We start from the raw sequence: 15,777 nt of genomic DNA on the forward strand, positions 1-15,777 counted from the left end.
GCAGGGGTTCTCGACCCAGTTCTCGGTCGAGAATATGCATGAGGTAGATTTGCATGCTCTACCTCCATGGTATGCAGATTAATCTTATGCATATTCATTGTGAGTATCCTAAAAACCTGACTGCCTAGGTGTGTCCCGAGGACTGGGTTGAGAACCCCTGGTTTAAAGCAATAAATCATTCTTGCATACGTGCACGATGATGTACCTTTCACAAAAAGCTTAAGTATTTACATTGTACCCTCCTTCTCCCCTGCAACCCATGTTACAAATCAATGAAGAAAAATACCCACCCTACCCCATAGGCGTAGTTTGACTGTTTCATTTGGGGGGGCAAAGGATGGGGCGGAGCATATTAGCATATTCATTTGCATATATACATATGCAAATGAATATGCTAATAGGGAGGAAGGAAGGGAAAAAGAGCTGGCTTTTTTTGGGAATAACCATAATGAATATGTATGAGATATCAAGCCGGCTCTTTCTCCCTTCCTTCTTTCCTCCTTACCCAGCACCTCCTCTTCCTCTCCTGTAGTATTTCCCCACCCCCTTTCCCATACCATGCCAGTGTTGACCTTAGAAATGCATAGGCTATATGTAGATCCTTCAAGAGGTAGTGTGTCATGATTTAGGCTCTACACCCTTTCTGATGTTTTGGTGCCACCTCAGTAAGGCCAACACACAATCTCTCCACTGCAAAACGCTATACACAAACTTGTGCAAAAACACACTCATATTCTTACTAAACCATAACAGCACTAATTCCAAGGACAGACTCAGCATGCAGCAATACCAGAGAAATTGAAACTTACATGCAAAATATCACAGATGCACATTTCCAAAAGCTGACATATTCCAATTAATAAATTCTGAATAAAATACTTTTTTCTACCTTTGTTGTCTCATCATTTAGTTTTTCTATTCGCTTTGGTCCCAAGTGTCTTCTGTTTTATGCAGTGCCTTCTTTATGCAGTAGCCCTGTCCCTACCCTTCCTGGAGTTTCAGTATCTGCCCTCAATGTGTCCCTCACCCCAATCTTCATCCTGTTATTCCTGGTTTTTTTTTTTTTTTTTGCTAATTCTCCCCTCTTCCAGCACCCTCTTTTTCTATTTCTTCCCTTCTATACAGCACCCTCTCTCCCTATTTTCACTCCTCTGACCAGTGTATTCTCTTTCTCTCACCCTCTTCTGTCCAGCATATCCTCCTTCCCTTACTTCAATCCAGCATCCCTTCATGTCCCCTTCCCTTCCATGTCAGCTTCTCCATTATATCATTATTTCTCCAATGTCTAGCATATCCCCTCTTTGTCCCCATCCCCGTACAATGTCTAGCACCCCCCCCCATCATTTTCTTACGCCCCATTTCCAGCATCTCCCCTGTCCTCTTACCCACCCTATGTCCTGCATCTTCCAATATCCCTTTTTCCCTCCCAGCATTGTCCCTGTATGCCCTTATCCCCTCTCTGTCCAGCATTGTCCCTTTGTGTCCCTGTCTCTATGCTCCCTCAATGACCAGAATCTCGCTTCTCTGTCTCCCTGACACCCTCTTTTCTCTTCCCTTCCTCCTACCATCCATTCTCCCTTCTTCCCTCCTACCAGCTAATCCACATCTAACAATCCCTTCCCCCCCAATCCATCACCTCTTCCTCTCTGTTCATCATCCCCCCCCCCAAAAAAAATATCCAGCACAGCAGACCTGCACCTCTCTCCCTCCATCCTGTAGATCCTCCTCCTGCCACCATTCACCCCTACCCACATGGTTCCATCACCTCGCTCCTCCCAAAGGTGCAGCTGAACAGTACCTCCATTTTTCTCTTTTTCTCACCTCCCCCCCAATCCCGGTTCCAGCGTCTCTCCCTTTTCCTTCCTCCTCACTCACTTGCATTGATCGCTGCCGGTAGCGGCACTGCAGCCAGCCAGCAATAACAGCAGTCTGCTTCGGACTTCCCTGCTACATGTCCCGCCTCCTCTGGTACAACTTCCTGTTCCGCATAGGCGGGACGTGTGGCAGGGAAGGCTGAGGCTCCGAGGCAGACTGTTGTAATCGCTGCAGCGCCGCTACCAACAGCCCCTGGTACCGAAGTTGAAGCGGCAAATGGGCGGCCAGCAGTAGTAAAGGCAGCAAGCAGCAGACAGGCTCGACTCCGCTTCCCTGCCCTCTCTGCTTCCCGCCCTTGAAAGGAAATGACATCAGAGGAAGGCGGGATGCAGAGAAGCGGAGTCGAGCCTGTCTGCTGCTTGCTGCCTTTACTACTGCTGGCCGCCCGTTCGCCGCTGCGGGTCGTCGTCGTTTGGGGGGGCAATGCCCCCCCCCCCCCCCCCCCCCCCCAGTCTACGCCCATGCCCTACCCTATAACCCATAACCCAACATAACCCCCCACTAAAGTCAACAACAGCTCCTCTTCACTCAACAAATAAATGCCTTACTATAAAAAACATGTTTTTAACTTCTTAAATGTTGAACACCTCTCAAATCGTAATTCTACTGGCTTTTCTCTCAATCCTTTAATACATAGGGTGACTGACTATACATTCATTCTGCTCCTGGACTAGCTTGCTACACGCACTGTAACTTAGATCAGTTCCTTATCTCTTGCTTAACTATACAAAGAACGTTTCCTTGAGTTTAACTAACCATCAAATTATCCCACCTAACTCTGTACCACACATCTTGTTCCCATCATATATCTGCTCTTGGTCCCTCAGTTATATGATAAGCCGTAATGTAGAAAATCTTTAGCACCATATCTATCTTAGTTGAATGTTCTAATGCATGCTTATTAGGTGTATCATTAGTATTATACTAACATTGTATTATATCTCTGGTATTTGAATTCCAGTGTTAAATGTGTACATTTTTTTAAATACTGTTTCACGGTAGTTCTATTATTAGCTTTCCATTTGTTGTTTTTGAGTTTACCTCATTTATTGTATTTATGTTTATTCTTGGTTATTGTTGTTCTTTTAACATTGTAAGTCTTACGTTAAACTGTACCTACTGTACACCGCCTTGGGTGAATCTCTTCATAAAGGTGGTTAATAAACCCCAATAAGTAAATAAAGAAATGCCTTCCATAACTTAGGACCAGCTATAACAAACACCTTCAAGCAAGTGCACTGTAATCTCACATTGATTGGAGTCAAAAGCAGAGACTACGGCTATGAAAGCTACCTCCTTGAGGGCTCATACAGATACAGACCTAAAATCAATTGTCGAAACAAATAACTTTCGCAAATCTCTGAAGACACACTTCTTCAACAAGGCCTACAACGAGAACCAACAGCTTCACTAATTCACTTTCCCAACCCAACCAGTTATGAAAATCCACTTCTACTATCACCCGCCCAATCACTTCCTCTTTCTTCCCTACTTAATCTCTACACACTACTAACTGTATCTGATATTCTGGAATGACAATGTGGAGTGGAGGAGTGGCCTAGTGGTTAGGGTGGTGGACTTTGGTCCTGGGGAACTGAGTTCGATTTCCACTTCAGGCACAGGCAGCTCCTTGTGACTCTGGGCAAGTCACTTAACCCTCCATTGCCCCATGTAAGCCGCATTGAGCCTGCCATGAGTGGGAAAGCATGGGGTACAGATGTAACAAACAAAAAAAAAAATAACAAAACTATGTAAGCCACATTGAGCCTAAATACAAGCTGCTGCTTCATCCTTGTTATACTAGTCAAGAGGGGCAAGACTGATTTGGATAAGCTGGAGTGGGTTTTGACAGCAACTTCAGTAGTGGAACCTAAGGACAAGGTTGGGCGGACTTCTACAATTTATGTTTCAGAAATGCCAAAGAGAGCCAATGATCAAGTATTTTAAATCACATTTATAGTTGGTTTAATCATGACTTGATAATGAGCGTGAATGTTGGGCAGACTGAATGGACCGCTCAGGTCTTTATCTGCCATCAGTTACTATGTTACCCATGCTGTTTTAGTCCGAATCAACTGCCTGCACAAACAGGTGAAAATGTATGCAGGTGCTTTGTGTTTGTGAGTCGAGTCCAGACTACTTAGAGGCTCAGGTCTTGCCTCCCCATGCTAAGTGACCATTCACTTTGGAACAGCTTTCACCAGGAAACTCGCTATGCAGAATAGTATTCTTCATATCAGAATGAAGTCAAAGAAAAGAGCAGACGATGGAGCAATGATAACAGAAAAAGTTGGTTGCCCACCACAGATGGATTACTGAAGGCATCTTTATTAAACGATCCTACCAATATTTAATCCTCAAAGACTTGCACATAAAAGTAGGCTTTTATGTGCAGACATAAACCTATTAAACAAGGTATCGAGATAAAAGATATTTCAGGATAGCATTCCAGAGCAGAGGTGCTGATATATAAAAAGCTGACTGTTGACTCCAGGTGAGTTTGAGAGGGGGGAGGAGGAATCGTCTAAAATGTATCATTCTGAGAACACAATGCAAATACTAGTGGGTATAGAGTTAAAGAATTCAAGAGGTAAAGAGATTGTCTAGAATGTAGATTCTTAACAACCAATATATACAGACTTGAAATTTGATTGCATAGACCTCTGGTAATCAATGTTCTCCGAAGACAAGCAGGCTTATCCTCACAAGTGGGTGATGCCCCTTTTTCAGGCACCAATCATTCACTTAATTTTGCTGAGGAAGTTTTTTTTCCTTCCATGTCCACGAAGGTTCCCAGTGGCTTCAAGCACTGTACCCGGTGCAATCAGACAATCTCTGGGAAAGACACCCATTCTTGGTGTCTACAGTGTTTTGGGCCTGACCATAGCCCTGCTAACTGTGTTCTCTGTCTTTGTTCGAAAAAGAGGACTCAGGTTTCCAGAGAGGATTTTTGGAGCCAAGTCTGGTTCCTCGATGTCGGCATCAGCATTGAGGTCGAAGGGTTCGACATTGACGTTGAGCATCACACCAGTGTCGGGAGCATCGGTAAGCATGGCTGCTTCTAGACAGACACTGGGAGCAGTGAAACATTGAGTGGGTCTTCACCTGATTCGAGGCCTCCTGCTGTGCAGGGCCCCTGGGACCGTCCATCGTAGGACCCGACCCCGGGGTGATGTGTGGATTCGATGTCGTCCTTGTCGTCATAGCGGAGCCTCAGTGACACGCTTCGAGCGAAGGCCAAGAAACATAGTCATCGGTTGCCCTCGACGCATGGTCCTGGGAGCTCTGGGATGTCGAAGGATTTAGCACCTGAGAAGCATCGGCACCAGGAGGACCGCTCCCCCTCCATACAGGAGGTACCAATGCGTCTGTCTCCCAGCAGCCAGGATCCTGCTCCTGTATTGACTCTGGCAGTTCTGCAACCTGCACCTGAGCCGACACCCCAGCGTTTCCCAGTGTCGACCCTCATGAGTGCATCTGGGCCTTGCTCCCTGAGCTGCTGGATGGCCTCATGTAACACTATGGATTGGCATTGGGGGTGCTTGCGCCTACCCTGTGTCCCATTGCAGCCCTGCTTGGCCCTTAGCCTGCGGTGTGGCCTCCAGCACCGATGCCGCATGCAGCCTCTGTGTTGATTGCCACCCAAGCTGGTACTCCCTTGACGTCGGTGGAGGAAGTTTCCTTTGGAAGTGATGGATGAGCCCAGGGCCAAGATGCTCGAAGTCCTTGACTACACATCTCCTAAGGATGCTGTGACTCCTCCTCTCCATGAGGTACTCAAGAAAATCCTTGTCAGGAACTGGGAGTCCCCTCTGTTGGTCCCTGTCATGCCCAAGAAGATTGACACCCAGTACCGGATCCACAGTGCACCTGGTTTTGATTGGCCTCAGTTGCCTTACAATTCCATGGTGGTGGAATCCGCTCTCTATAGAACCAGGAGTTCCAGGGACTATGCCTCGGCACCCCCAGGCAGCTAGAACCCTGAATTCTTTTGGGGAGGAAGATGTACCAGGCTTCAATGCTCATTTCCCGAATACAGTCATCCAAAAAACAACAAGGCAACCGATCTGCAAAATCCAACGTGGAAAGCAAACTAGCAGATCAGTATAATATCCAGAAAACTTTATTGAAGATACCGGTATCTTTAAAGTTTTCTGGATATTATACTGACCGAATACAGTCATACCATCTTTTCATGAGCGTCCACTTGTGAAACTCAGTGCGCAAGTTGTCAGAGCAGGCTGAGACACTCCCTCCGGAGTAGGTTGAGTCACTTCGCCAGTTGGTCAAGCAGCAGTGTATATTTGCTTCTTGGGTAAGGTTCCTTGCCCTCTTTGTTTCATTTGGGAGACAAGCTAGTACCAGGGCCTCAGAGACAGAGCCAGGCCTGGGGCAGGGCCGCCGCCCCTTTCTTGCTCGCTCAGGCCACCCCGCCCCTTCCTGCTTCAGTGCATCTCCTCCTGCTGTGTGCCAGGATCAGATTATTGCATTAACGCAATTACCCAGGCCCCTTGGAGGCCGGGCCTGGGAATTTTGCTCCCCCTGCCCCCCCCCCTCGGCGGCCCTGGCTAGTACTGTGCTTTGTTACAAAAATACCAGTGGTTCTGAGTCTCCGTCTGTTGGCAGGACAGTGTAAACTCACGTGACTGGAGGGATTCAGGGAAACAAAATTATCAAGTAAGCTCTAATTTCTCCTTTATAACCTAGCAAAAAGTACTCTCTGTGAAAGCCAGCACATTCCTTTTGCTAGTCTGGGGGTGGATGCAATCTGCTCAAATAAATACCTATTTACCAGGTAAATGGTTCTGAATATTATCCTCTCAGTTTTACTACTTTCATGTAAAACCCTTTCTTTGATCAATGGAGTGGAATCTTCCACCCGAACCTAGTGTACATCTGGCGTTTATTGGTGGTCCTCCAATCCTTTCTTCAGTGAACACTGAACAAAATTATTCTTCCCACCCTTTAATGCCCTCTTTCCTTTATTTGTCTGGCCTTTCTTTTTATTTCCTTTTTGAGACCTCTTATGATTTTTTTTTTCTGGTTTGATAGGTATGCTAAAAACAGAGGTCTTTGTGGTTTCAAAAGTGTTCCTGTGCTGTTCTGTCAACAAACAACCCCTTTTAAGAATGAGGCCCTTTGCCTTATAAGCTTTGAGTGAAGCTATTGTACTCTTTCAGGAGGTGGTAGTGTTCAAAGCCCAGCTCCTTTCAAGATGGAAAAATCTTTCCTATAGACAAAAATGTTCCATTCCCTCGTGAGGTGCAACAAATCAATTCTTTGCCTGTAAATTACAGTCCCTGTTTTCCAGGTGAACATATTCCATTGACCTTTCTTTGTTTTTTTTCTGTTTGAAATGTATTTGGAAAACCTGCTTTATGAAATGCTAATTCACTGGCCTCCTGAAGGTGGAGGAGGAAGAGAGAGAGGAATGTTATTATGAAAATGAACTGGATTGCGTCTTTTGCTTGCGTAATGAATCTGCGTTATATTATCTACAGATACTTCGGGGATACTATCAAAGACATCTTTTCCGAAGAGGATTTTCAGCTGTACCGGTAAGCATTTTAATAGCCTTTGAGAACAAATGGGAATGTAAAAACTTTCCAAGGTCAGACAGGTTCTCCATTGAAATCTCTTAATAGACAAGCTCTTCAGCTCAGAAAAATGGTCTTTTAAAAATCAGATCTGCTTTGTTATATGTAAAAGGCGCCCCTTGACTTACCTTTTACCGAGAACAGGGCTATGCACGGAGTCTATGCATTTCAATGAGAGCTTCCAAATCATATATGTTTTGAAAATATAACTGATTTCAAGTGAAACAGACTGCTGCAGTGGTGATACCAGGGTATGTTTTCACTCAAATCTATTCATTTAAATAAATTGTTCCGTGCTATAACCACTCTTATATGGGATTATCAGCTGCAGGGCTTTTTTTTTTTGAGGGGGTACTCAGAGGTACTGAGTACCGGCACCTTTTCCATTGTCTGCTAAAATTGACCCATGGACCCCAAGTTTTAATGAAAGAGCTCAGGCTCTACACACCAATTCTGCCTTGACATAGATTCTGTGACTGGTTGCAGGGGGCCTGGCTGTTGTAGGGTGGTTCCCTCAGCGATCACCCTACCCCTGAAGGTTGGCCTAGCATTTGAGTACAGGCACCTTTTTGTGCTAGAATAAATGCATTGGTCAGCTGTGAATCAAACCCAGGATTTATCACTTGGCAGAGCAGAGTGCTGACCTCTGTACCTCTGGTCTGACCCTTCCTTAGGAGCCCTTTTACAGAGCGGCAGTAAGCCCAACGCGAGCTTACCGCTTGCTCTTCTGGGACTATTGCTGGTCCAAACCGGCCGCAGGCGGTAATTCTGCCCCAAGCATGCGCCATTTCCTGGGGAAAAAGAAAACGCTTGGAAATGGCTTGCATGGCAGTAACCGGGCAGCATTACCGCCGGGATAGCGCGGGAGCCCTTATCGACACCTCAGTGGGTGGCGGTAAGGGCTCCCCGTCGCATGGCCACGTGGTAAGAGTTCTCTGGGGGCTTTTTACCCGCTGCGGTAAAAAGGGCCCTAGCGCGCTGGAAAAACGGCCTCCGCCACTATCGCAGGGCCCTTTTTCCCGCAGCTTCGTAACAGGACCCCCTAACAAAAGGTCTTGACAAACTGAGAGGGCTCCCTTTAAATATGTGGGTTTTTTCCCAACAGAAACAAACCTGTCTCAAGTTACTTGAATTGATGCTTTGATGTACTGGCCTAATTATTCAGGACTATCATTTCTCCTGAGGAGAGAGAAGTCTGTTTTGTCTGAACATTTGATTTCCACACCTTACCATTCACTCTGTACTCAGTATTCAGCCAGTGTAGGCCACTGTTTAAAGTTAAGCTCTGGCAATGTTATTACATAGTAAAATAGTAAATGACGGCAGATAAAGACCTGTACGGTCCATCCAGTCTGCCCAACAAGATAAACTCATTTTACTTGATATGCGATACTTTATATGTATACCCAAATTTGATTTGTCCTTGCCATTCTCAGGGCACAGACCGTAGAAGTCCGCCGAGCACTGTTCTTGTACTAAAAGTTCTGAAGCTAATGAAGCAAAGGGGAAATCAATATTATCAAAATACATCATGGACACAACACAACTCTTCCGTGTACGACGCCCCTATGTGGCTATGCCACATGAACCTTATCCTATCTCATGTGGCTATACCACATGAACCTTATCTTATCTCTACATCAGTCTGTATTTGTTTACACCGAAATCTGCATTTGCACCTCCAGCACTACGTAAGTCACATTGAGCCTGCAAATAGGTGGGAAAATGTGGGATACAACAAATAAATAAATAAATAAATAAACAAACCCATCCACAATATGAACAGAAAGAGGAAAAAAAAAGCAAAAGGGAAATAAAAAAACCCACCCACAATATCAACAGAGAGAGAGAAAAGGGTAAAGTGATTCGTGTGGTAATTCAAGACACAAAGAGCTACATTCAATAAATGGCGCTGAAAAATCAGTGCCGACAAAATCGGTGCTCAGTGCTGTACTATGACAGGAACTCAAAGATGAGCGCCCATTATACAACAGCACTGAGTGCCGATTTGGACGCCATTGCGCCTGCTAAAATCAAGTGCCATTCCCTGTGGTATTCTATAACACTGTGAGCATTTTTTGAATTTAGTCAATAATATAAGGATCCTTGAGCCTTTGAATTGAAAGACTGCATTTTGCCATGCTAACTTGTTTGCATTTTGGCGATCCATGACGACTACCCAGGATGCAGGTCTTTGATCAGAACGCCTTTTTTGCCAGCTTGTTGGCATTGAGTGCTTTAGTATTATTTCAGTACTGAAAACTGTGAGTGCAGATCAGTGGTCGCCTCTGTTTTTTGCTTCGTATGTATGGTAGAGTACTGATTTTTATAAGCTTTTATAAGTTTGTTCATACTGTATTAAGACCACTTGAAATGTTACTATTTTGTGATTAGGAGGACTGACAAATGATAGAAAATTAAATTGAGGCCTGGCTCTGAAATAGCTATTTGCTGTGAGAGATCCCATGAGCCGCTTTCATTAGTTTTGATGTCGTCCTCCTTACATTATATTATGTGTCTTGAATTACCACAGTAATCACCTTATCCTTTTTTCACTGTGTTCAGTGCTTATATGTAAGCACATTTTGGCCGGCTTATGCTAGTACAAGCAAAATAGCCCGTTTCGCGAAAAAATAGCAAGGCTATCGTCTAATGGCCATTACGGTCTCTTATTGCAATTCCTTGGTTGCATTTTGCTGCTGTGCTGTTACATTTCTGTGCCTTGGCCTTTTCTAACCGAGCCTATTTCTTTCATTGGCGTTTTGCACATCTGTCATATTTGCCACTCTAGACGTTTTTCTTGCTGTATTTCGTTCCCTCTCATGGGCCCTTTTCTCTTCTGGCAAATTGGCAACTCTTTGCCGTTCCAAATCTGCTCTCCTTTCTCTATTCATTGTTCGTCCATCATTTCTGCAATCCTTTGCGGATGCACAAAGGTCCCATTAAGAATCCGTCTGCATTTCCAAATTGGTAAAAATTTACCGATTTAGAAACACAGAGGGATTCACAAAGACAATCGCATGCAAATGAGCTGCTTGTTGCTTTTGTGACCCAGCTCATTTGCATGCGATATGGGGGAAGCCAGTTGGTGAGCTGTTCTCTAAGTAGGAGAGAGCAATTTTGCTTACTAATGGTATCACTCTTGAAATAGCATCACAGTTTTTCTGATGAAAGCTATAATCCAAATAAAATGATATAATTGAAAATTAAAATGCTAGTTAAGGGGACGTTTGCTCTAGCAAGATGCCATTATTGGCTGCTCTTTGTGCTCATTTCGGCTAGATGATAAGAATCTAAAATAAAAGCTTACAGATTGACAGTAATTTCATTGAGAAGTTGAATTTATAGCACAGGGATTCCAGTTTTCAGGATATCCACAATGAATATGTAAATAATCTCATGCCTATTCGTTGTGGATATCTCAAATGATTTACTGGCTGTGGTATTGTCAGGACAGGTTTAGGAAGCCCTGTTCTGTTTACAGAGGATGACAGAATATGACTTTCATCTGTGAAATTCACGGACAGGTGTTGTTAAACTCTTAGGTGCTATCTGAGGAATTGGCGACATTGTGTTCACTTGATATTAAGTGTAGCTAATATGACCAGATATTGCAAAGGCAATTTTGTCCTAAATTTCACTGGATTCATTTACAAGTAATTAATCTGAAGTTATTTTAATATCCGTGAAAGTATGCATCAAAATTAATTTCTTTGAAGAGCCAAGACCTAAATAACATGACATTTACAGCCCGTAGCCCCTTGAGATCTGTTGAGAATACACTGCCAATCACAGTTCATACATCTGGCGAGCCTTCATTCAGAATAATTCTAATTAAAAGTGCGTGTCACACTAGCAGAACTTGACAATTATTTCTGTGAAGTAGCTTAGCAGCGTGATGACTGACTTATAAGGCTGCAAGTATTCCGTTGCTGTGATACAAGTATCAAAGCTCCCTGCATGCTCCATTCAAAAGGACACTGTTCAGGTTAGTAAATGGGAGCATGCAATAGAAAAGGGCATGTATCTATGCTCAGGTAAATGGATTGGCCCTTATCTTGCTGCGAGTGCCTGCTGGTTTAGTTTGCATATCTATTTTACTGCACTATAGCTGTAAGAATGTGCCTAACTTAGGGGTCCTTTTACTAAGGTGCGCTGAAAAATGGCCTGCGGTAGTGTAGACACGCGTTTTGGGCGTGCGCAGAATTAGTTTTCAGCGCACCTACAAAAAAATGCATTAAAAAAATTTTTGCGGCAAAATTAAAATTGCCGCCCGCCCATTTTGGGTCTGAGACCTTACCGCAAGCCATTGACCTAGCGGTAAAGTCTCACGTGATAACCCGGGTGGTAATGGTCTACAAGCGTGGTGGTAATGGTCTACAAGCGTGAAATGCCACTTGACGTTCGTAGCTGCCGCGCGTCAGAAAAGAAAAAATATTTTTCGGAAGCACATAGCGGACGTGCGCCAAAATTGAAATTACTGCAAGGGCCATGCGGTAACCGGGCGGTAACTCCAATTTGGCATGCATAGGTGCCTACACGGCTTAGTAAAAGGGCCCCTAAGTTTTGTGCATTCCAACTCATTTGAAGACATTGTCCATTAACTTTTTATCCGGATAGATATCTGGTTAGCGGGCTGAATGTCAACGCTGACTGGATAATTATGAACTCTGGCCTAACTTTGCTATACTGCCCTTCATGTTGACCACGGTAAAATGCTCTACAAGTTTTATATAAAATTGTACCAATAGACTCATCACACGAAAATCAAAGCCAGGGTATGAAATAGAGAGGGAATAAAAAAATTAAGACAACTATGTTCTCAACAGTATAGGAAGCTACTATTTCAATACTGGAGCAAGGGAAGGAACAACCACAAGGGAAAGTGCTTAGCCCATAGGGTCCTTGTATGCTTTAGTAATGTAGGAGATTGATGTTCAGCTCCACTAATTCAGGTAAGAGCGGCTCCTATTTAAATAAAGTGCTGCTTACTGGGACCAGCCATGTATTTTCAACGGCACAAAAAATTGCTACTGACGACCCAGGTGCTATCTGGATAGTGCTGGGATAGTCTGGGGGTGGTCCAGGGGAGGAGCTAAAGTGGATCTAGGAGTTACCAGGGTAGCAGTGATTATTCAGTCCAGTAACCAGGTAACTCTCTGGATACAATTAAGACAGCAAAAGAAATCTGGGTAGATCCTCGATACCTGTTTGAATTTCTACAAAACCCATATCAGTGTCGGTGACCACTTTTGTACCCAGATATTCAGCTTATGTATCTGGATATGGCCTGGCGCTGAATATCTGGACACAAAAAAGTACTGACTGGTATGTGGTGCATATCCAGGGATAAGTTCTCCCCTAACTTATCCCTGGGGAGGAGTAGCCTAGTGGTTAGTGCAGTGCAGTGGCGTACCAAGGGGGGGGGCGCGGTCCGCCCTGGGTGCACGCCGCTGGGGGGTGGCGTGCGCCTGCTCCTCCGAGTTCGCTAAACTTCGTTCGTTCGCTGCAGCTCCCTCTGCCCCGGAACAGGTTACTTCCTGTTTCGGGGCAGAGGGAGCTGCAGCGAACGAACAAAGTTTAGCGAACTCGGAGGAGCAGGCGCGCGCCGCGGCACCCCCCCCCCCCAGCGGCGTGCACCCGGGGAGGATGTCATTTCGCCGGGGGGGGGGGGGGGGGGGCGCATCGGTGCTCCACCCCAGGTGCCATCCAGGCCAGGAACGCCACTGGTGCAGTGGACTTTGATCCTGGGGAACTGAGTTCCATTCCCACTACAGCTCCTTGTGACTCTGGGCAAGTCACTTAACCCTCCAGTGCAGGACATCAGACTCACAGAAACAGAAGCCTGCACGGCCACATTGCTGATCTGCAAGGGCAGGCTTCTACATGGAATATTGCTAGTGGAGGAGTAGCCTAGTAGTTAGTGCAGTGGACTTTGATCCTGGGGAACTGAGCGATTCCCTCTGCAGCTCCTTGTGACTCTTAACCCTCCATTGCCCCTAGTACAAAATAAGTACCTGAATATATGTAAACCACTTTGAATGTAGTTGCAAAAACTTCAGAAAGGCGGTATATCAAGTCCCATTTCCCTTCCCTAACCCTAATAGTCGTGTTTGAAAGTCTTTAGTCTGCACTCTATTATATTTTAGATTGTAAGCTGCTGTAAACCTATAATAAACTTGATATTTAATGTCAGGCGTTTCTGACGACTGTTGCTGAATATCTTTTTTTTTTTTTTTAACACTAAAAGGTTAACTGGCTATGCCAGTCTTCAGCGCTAACTGGTTAACTTTTTAGCGGCTAAAGATAGGTCATCTAAATTTATCCAGGTAAGTGCTGAATATTCACACCTAATTCATGTGATATAGCCGGCTAGGTGCTAACCTGCAATATTCAGTGGAGATGATCAGTTATCTGCTGCTGAATATTAGCAGTCAGGCACCGATGTGCTATTCAACCTGTCAACAGCCATGTCTGGCTGGTTAAATAGCTTGGAATATTGGTGGACAGGTTTCTTTGTTAGGGTTAGGGCTGGTATTAGGGTCTTCGCCTATAGGTTATGCTTTTTTACTAGAGCCCAGGACTTTCAGGGGCCCATTTACTAAGCCGCTTAGGCGCCTATGCATGCCCAACGCGTGTCAATTTGGAGTTACTGCTCGGCTACTGCGTGGCCTGTGCAGTAATTTCATTTTTGATGCATGTCAGCTATGCGTTGTGAAAAGGGTCCACTACTTCCCAGCCAGGTGGAGCCATCCACCAGCTGTTGTCCAGATCTCACCACAACTGCAGACAGTGGCTAAGTTAAACGATTTTTATTATCAAGCCAATAACAGCTGTCACAAACTCCAGTACATAGGTTATCCCAAACAAACAGGTTCCAACCACATAGGTTTCCAGTAAAGCAGGTAAAAACAGGCTTCCAATAAAGCAGGTAAGTGAAGCAGGTTTCCAAATACATCAGGCTTTCAATAAAGCAAGTTTCTCTCACCTCCAACACCCTTCCAAACCCTCAGGAGCTGGCCCAACCCTGCCTTGGAACTCTCCCACTCCATAGAGGCTTCTCCTCCCTCCTGGGATTCCTCTCCCCTCTGATCTACCCCTCCTTCCATATAATCCATCCAATCATCTTCTTCCCTCTCTATGGGCCCCTCTCTGTTCCTGCTGGGCCACATGGTATATTGATTGCGTATCCAGAGAAACTGAACTTCTTCTCTCCGCCTCCCCCTAGTGGGGGACGAAATTATAGGCTCAGCCTGGCTATCCCCCTGGCTCCCTCTGCTGGAGCTGGGAATCCATTCCCTTGTTTCCAGATTACTCTCTGCTTCGCTCCTTGCAATGGCTTCTGGTACTTGTATTTCAGGGTCTAACTGCTTCATCCCAGCCACCCTGGCAGTAGCCTTGTCACAGTGTTCCAGAAAATATATTTTATTTTCTGGTGCGTGGCAACTCCGACTTGACGGCTCGTAGGCGATTACCGCACAGTTAATGCGAGAGACCTTACCGCTAAGTCAATGGCTGGCGGTAAGGTCTCAGACCCAAAATGGACGCCCACCAATTTTTATTTTGCCACATGTCCATTTTCGGCAAAAATTTAAAAAAGGCCTTTTTTACAGGCGCACTGAAAAATGGATCTGCGCTCACCCAAAACACGAACCTACGCTAGCGCAGCCTATTTTTAAGCGCACCTTTGTAAAAAGACCCCTCAGCATCCATGCCTTTGATTTTCTCTGTTTTAAAATTCTTGACATTTTTAAAGATGTACTTTAATTTTGAAAAACACAAGCATAAAGTACTAATGTAATTGGGTTAGCGTGCAGGGTTAGCAAGCTATAATCCCAGGACTCTTTAAAATGCAAAGAAAATATACTGAAAATGAAGATTGCTTGAACATTAATCTCGAAGTTCATTCTCAAGTAATTAAGTGTTATTTCCTTTCATTTTCTTTTGCTGCATGATTAATTACTAATTAAGTTTATTGCAAAGATATAATTCTGTTTTGGTTCTGCCAGTCTATGTCTGTATAGTGCAAGTACATAGGTACAGATGTGTAGATCGCAGGGCTGGTCTTCAAGGAGGGCCTGGTGCCAGAAATTGAGAGAGACTACTCTGTCGGCCATGGCTGCTTCTTCCTGCCACATCCCACATATGCAGAAACAGGAAGTTATTTCACAGGAGGTAGGATACGGCAGGAAGAGGGACCCTTGGCTGACAGAGCAATCTCTCTCGATTGTTGTTGTTGGGGGGGGGGGGGGACTGAGGAGGGCCTGAGGACATGGCAGTGGTGGGGCCTTGAAGATTGTTTGCC

General features: G+C 44.9%; 1 protein-coding gene across 2 annotated transcripts in view; it reads left to right on the forward strand.

The window, feature by feature from the left end:
- OGFOD3 (2-oxoglutarate and iron dependent oxygenase domain containing 3) overlaps nt 1-15,777 on the forward strand; it is a 148,106-nt gene that overhangs the window by 64,666 nt on the left and 67,663 nt on the right. For both annotated transcript variants that reach the window (XM_030208129.1, XM_030208128.1), the window contains exon 6: nt 7,377-7,433. In XM_030208129.1, coding sequence (XP_030063989.1) covers nt 7,377-7,433 — 57 coding nt within the window. The remainder of the gene's footprint in view (nt 1-7,376; nt 7,434-15,777) is intronic.

The sequence above is a fragment of the Microcaecilia unicolor genome, chromosome 6 (assembly GCF_901765095.1).
Source record: "Microcaecilia unicolor chromosome 6, aMicUni1.1, whole genome shotgun sequence".
Lineage (NCBI taxonomy): Eukaryota > Metazoa > Chordata > Amphibia > Gymnophiona > Siphonopidae > Microcaecilia > Microcaecilia unicolor.